This window comes from Tarenaya hassleriana, unplaced genomic scaffold (assembly GCF_000463585.1).
Source record: "Tarenaya hassleriana unplaced genomic scaffold, ASM46358v1 Cleome7, whole genome shotgun sequence".
Classification (NCBI taxonomy): Eukaryota; Viridiplantae; Streptophyta; class Magnoliopsida; order Brassicales; family Cleomaceae; genus Tarenaya; species Tarenaya hassleriana.
Genome location: NW_010969548.1, coordinates 4,317,858 through 4,322,620, shown reverse-complemented (window position 1 = coordinate 4,322,620; position 4,763 = coordinate 4,317,858). Strand labels below are relative to the sequence as shown.

Sequence of the window (4,763 nt, the reverse complement as noted above, 5' to 3'; positions counted from 1 at the left end):
AACTGTCGACGAGCGTTTGAGGACATGTGCGCTCAAATGTATTACAGAGGGAAGATGTTTGGTTTCGTTCACTTGTACAATGGTCAAGAGGCTGTATCAACTGGGTTTATCAAGCTCTTGACACAGTCAGATTCTGTCGTGAGCACATACCGTGACCATGTCCATGCCCTTAGCAAGGGTGTTCCTGCTCGCGCTGTGATGAGCGAACTCTTTGGCAAGACCACCGGATGCTGCAGAGGCCAAGGTGGATCCATGCACATGTTCTCCAAGGAACACAATGTGCTTGGCGGGTTTGCGTTTATCGGCGAGGGGATTCCAGTGGCGACTGGCGCTGCCTTCACCTCTAGGTACAAGAGGGATGTCTTGAAAGAAAACTGTGAAGATGTCACGGTTGCATTTTTCGGAGATGGAACCTGTAACAACGGACAGTTCTACGAGTGTCTGAACATGGCTGCTCTGTGGAAACTGCCAATCATTTTTGTTGTGGAGAACAACTTGTGGGCGATTGGGATGTCCCACCTGAGGGCAACTTCTGATCCCGAGATATGGAAGAAGGGGCCAGCATTCGGTATGCCCGGTGTTCACGTCGACGGAATGGATGTATTGAAGGTGAGGGAAGTGGCTAAGGAAGCAGTGACAAGAGCCAGGAGAGGGGAAGGTCCCACTTTGGTGGAATGTGAGACTTACAGGTTCAGAGGACACTCCTTGGCTGATCCCGATGAGCTCCGTGATGCAGGTATAAGCACTTCATTGACATTCATTCCCGTGACCACTTTCGTAATCCTTCCTAACCCCGTTTCAATCAAAATTCGCTTCCTCTAGAGTTATCTTTGTTCGTATTAAGCTTGCCAATGCCACTATAACCTGCATGTGGGTATAAACATACCTTTCGCTATGAAATTGTGAACAGATTATGGAACAATTTGGTAGGGGCCTAGCATTACTTGGACAGATATGATTCCTAGGATTTGCTGTCTTTAGGCATATCTGGGCATTGTTTTATTTTTTAATCCAGCATTAACATCTCTGGGAATGTTGTCATGAATGCAGCTGAGAAAGCGAAATACGCAGCGAGAGATCCGATAACGGCGTTGAAGAAGTACATGATAGAGAACAAGATGGCGAGTGAAGCAGAGTTGAAGTCGATAGAGAAGAAGATAGACGAGGTGGTGGAGGATGCTGTGGAGTTTGCAGACGCAAGTCCACAGCCAGCACGGAGTCAGCTTCTTGAGAATGTATTTGCTGATCCAAAAGGCTTCGGGATTGGTCCTGACGGTCGCTACAGATGCGAGGACCCTAAGTTCACTCAAGGTACCGCTCACGTCTGAATGGATGACTTTATCCTTCCCTTTTGTTTTTTAAAGACGGAGGCTTCTCCCTCCTTCTGCCGCTGGTGCTCTTTTTCCTTTATTTATTTATGTTAAATTAAAAAGAAAAACAGACGAAACGCTTTGGATCATTTGAAGCTTAGTGGTGAGGTTGTTTCTTCTTCTTTGAATCCATGAATGTATTTGTGAAATGTTTGGGTAATGGTTCTTCTATCGTCCAGTTTTTTGAAGTCTTAATGGGAAAATGAATTTAAAGAAAAGTAGATAAGAGGACTAATCACATGGCTTGTTTCCGATCCCGGGATTAGTTTCCGGTTATCCAAAAAAAATAGACGAAAGAATCACATGGATCCTTCGCTTCATTCTCTGCGGATGGATCCTTGTCGACACTGTTCCATCCCTTCGTTTATGTTCAGAGCCGTTGCCCTCTCGGGTCCATTCCGACACCGCCCAAGGACTGCTGTCTAACACTTCGAACACATCATCCACCGTTTCGGTGGTAAGGCTCTATCGGCTTACATGCTCATCGATCCTAATCGCTTTCTCAACCATGAATAAACCTTCTAAAATAACTTGGGAGCCGATGGCATTTCCGTTATTTATCTCTCTCCTCTCACCCCACCAAGCCCATGAGAGACCTTCCACTTTGTCCAGAGGTTCTTAACGGATTGGGTTTGTGGCGGGTAAATGCACCCACCCGATTCTTTCCTTTAATTTTTCTAGGTTTTCTACTCTCGAAATTACCTTCTTTCTTTTCTGGTGCGATGATGGCCGCTTCCTGCGTAGCCATTCGCTTATCTCCTTCGTCTCCATTTTCTTCCAATGTTGTTCCCAAATCCAAGGCCCTAATCTCTTCCTTTTCAATTTCCTTTCACATCTCTCCTCCTCCTCGCCGGTTGGTTGCTAAAAATCTGCGAACGAGGATCTCTTCTTCGAATTTCTCAGTTTTGAACGAGGTAGCAGTTCACCGAGAAGGAGAAGGCGGGGGAGAAATCGACGGAGACAGCGTCGTCTCCGATGGAGAGGTGGGGAAGAAGAAAGAGAGACCGTGCGAGTTGTACGTGTGTAATATTCCGAGAAGCTACGACATTCCTCTGCTTCTCGAGATGTTCCAACCTTATGGAACTGTAATCTCCATTGAGGTAATTCTGGAACTCTTGATCCTTCCCTCTCTCTCCAACATTTCGCGCTTTGGAATTACTTATCGTTCAGTGTGTTCGATTCTCTTGGCACTCATTTGAATGTGTTGGAGATGATTGCGTCGATCATGGAATGGATGCAATTTTAGTGGCTGAACTCGATCATACTTGTTCAGCTGAAAATTAATAGGATTTCTAAGCTTTGACAATACGCTGAAGATCGAATATCCGATAGAGAGGTTGAAGAACAAGTCTTTTCATCAAGGCCTGGTTCACATTGATAGTTAGGATTTCCACAAGTTTAGTTGGAAAACCAAAGAGAAATGAACGACAAATCTTTGTTCTTAGCGAATTACCATGCTTCAGTTGAAGCATGTTTCTTGATGTTCAATGGTTTGCAGGTTTCACGAAATCCCGAGACAGGAGAGAGCAGAGGAAGTGGTTATGTCACGATGAGTTCTGTATACTCTGCAAAGGTCGCCATTGCTGCCCTTGATGGAACAGTAAGCTCCAAACCAAACTCAGCTCAACCAGAAAACCATTTTTCTCCTTCTTCATGGAATCTAACTCAAACACTAGCTTTCTTGTCTTGTAGGAGGTTGGTGGCAGGGAAATGCGTGTCAAATTTTCTGTTCAGATGAACCCCGGAACCAGAAAAAACACAGCAGTGTTGAATTCGACTCCAAAGAAGATTCTCATATATGAAAGCCGATACAAGATTTATGTCGGAAATCTCCCCTGGGACACTAAACCAGGTGATTTGAGGAACCGATTTAGCGGGTTCGGGACCATTGTTAGTGTGAGAGTACTACACGACCGAAAGGGTACCAGTAACCGAGTCTTTGCATTTCTTTCTTATTCAAATCCCGAAGAACGTGACGCTGCAGTATCTTTGAATGGATCAGTTGAGTTCACGATCTCTGGAAATCTTGGCTTTTTTCCTCACTGCCCTTCTTCTTTTCACTGATCAAAATCTTCTTGCAGGAATTTCAAGGTCGGAAAATAATCGTTAGAGAAGGCTTCGAGAGGGAAGAGTCCTAAACTGGTCACACTCTTCTGTCCCCACAGTGCTCAGAAGCAGAACAAGTTTTTTCTTTAACAAAATTACCAGTGTTGTGTCGGCCGGAGTTTCGAGACTAGGAATACAAGTTGGCATGTTTTGTTGGTAACCCATAATTGCGGGGTTTCAATGGGCTTTTAGTGAAGCCCAATGGGCCAAAACCCAACAATGAAACAAAAAATCGACCCAACCCAATTGTCATTATATTAAAAACTATATTATATTATTTTTAATAATATTCTTTAAACATCTATCACTAATTACCATATCTAAATCGCGAAGCAACAATACTTAGCGTGGAGATTTTTTTAATAAAAAAATTAGTATAGCAAAAGCAGTAAAACTTTAGGATTTATTTTTTTAAAACTTTGAAATAACAATAAATTATAGGTGAAAATGCTTCCGAAGTTATCACCCTATCAAATGAAAATGATAGAAGGAGGTGGATAGTTACCTCTGAAAATCATCATATATCTTAAATAGAGAAACATGCATAATCATGCGTCTGTCTCCGACTTAAGCAGTAATTTGACAAAGGGGATACAGATACATATGCTATAAATGGAATAACAATTTTATTATAACTCCACGCCATTTAATTAACCACCTAATTCAATGTATTATCAACACCTACTACATTTAATGGCCATCAAAATCAATTTGAAGGTTATTATTATTACATGGCTTTCCAAAAGAGGATAAATTATAAGATATAGTCTATAGTGCATTCTCTCTCCCAAAAAGGAGGGTGACCATGTTTTTGTTTAATAGCACTCTACGGAACCATAGAAATTTGTTTATAATATCTAGGGTATATGTCTTTTATTTTAATTCCAATTTGATATATTAAATTCATAGTAATGGTGTGTTGGTTATGGTTACTTTAAGATAAGATACTTTTGAAAATACAAAATGGAAGACAGAGGAAGCCCACTTCGTTTCCCCGAGGATATATCCAACATAACTTCTTCTTCTTTTTTAAGTTTGTTTCTACGTATTTTATTACCTCTCTGTCGAATTGATTATAAAACGATAAAATAAAAATAGAAAAGTTGTAACCACATATGGACTTAATTACCAATGTTGCAGTGAATATTCATCTCCCCTTTTATATATTTATTAAATTTAGCAGTTCACGTGTCCAACACTAAGTGTATTATACAAAAATCATAATCCCAAGGCTCACGAACTCGAATGTTGCAAACAAATAATTGTCAATTGAAATCTCTTCTCACC

General features: G+C 41.4%; 2 protein-coding genes across 2 annotated transcripts in view; both read left to right on the top strand.

Moving 5' to 3' along the window:
• Nucleotides 1-1,548, top strand: part of LOC104801350 (pyruvate dehydrogenase E1 component subunit alpha-3, chloroplastic) — a 2,543-nt gene extending 995 nt beyond the window's left edge. The window contains exons 3-4 of the mRNA XM_010524585.2: nucleotides 11-736; nucleotides 1,051-1,548. Coding sequence (XP_010522887.1) covers nucleotides 11-736; nucleotides 1,051-1,328 — 1,004 coding nt within the window. The 3' untranslated portion in view covers nucleotides 1,329-1,548. The remainder of the gene's footprint in view (nucleotides 1-10; nucleotides 737-1,050) is intronic.
• A 503-nt stretch (nucleotides 1,549-2,051) lies between these two features.
• Nucleotides 2,052-3,722, top strand: LOC104801348 (31 kDa ribonucleoprotein, chloroplastic-like). The gene is made up of 4 exons (XM_010524582.2): nucleotides 2,052-2,470; nucleotides 2,869-2,970; nucleotides 3,063-3,371; nucleotides 3,452-3,722. Exons 1-4 carry the CDS (start codon nucleotides 2,093-2,095, stop codon nucleotides 3,506-3,508), a joined length of 846 nt encoding a protein of 281 aa, XP_010522884.1. The 5' UTR covers nucleotides 2,052-2,092; the 3' UTR covers nucleotides 3,509-3,722.
• Nucleotides 3,723-4,763: the final 1,041 nt, after the last annotated feature.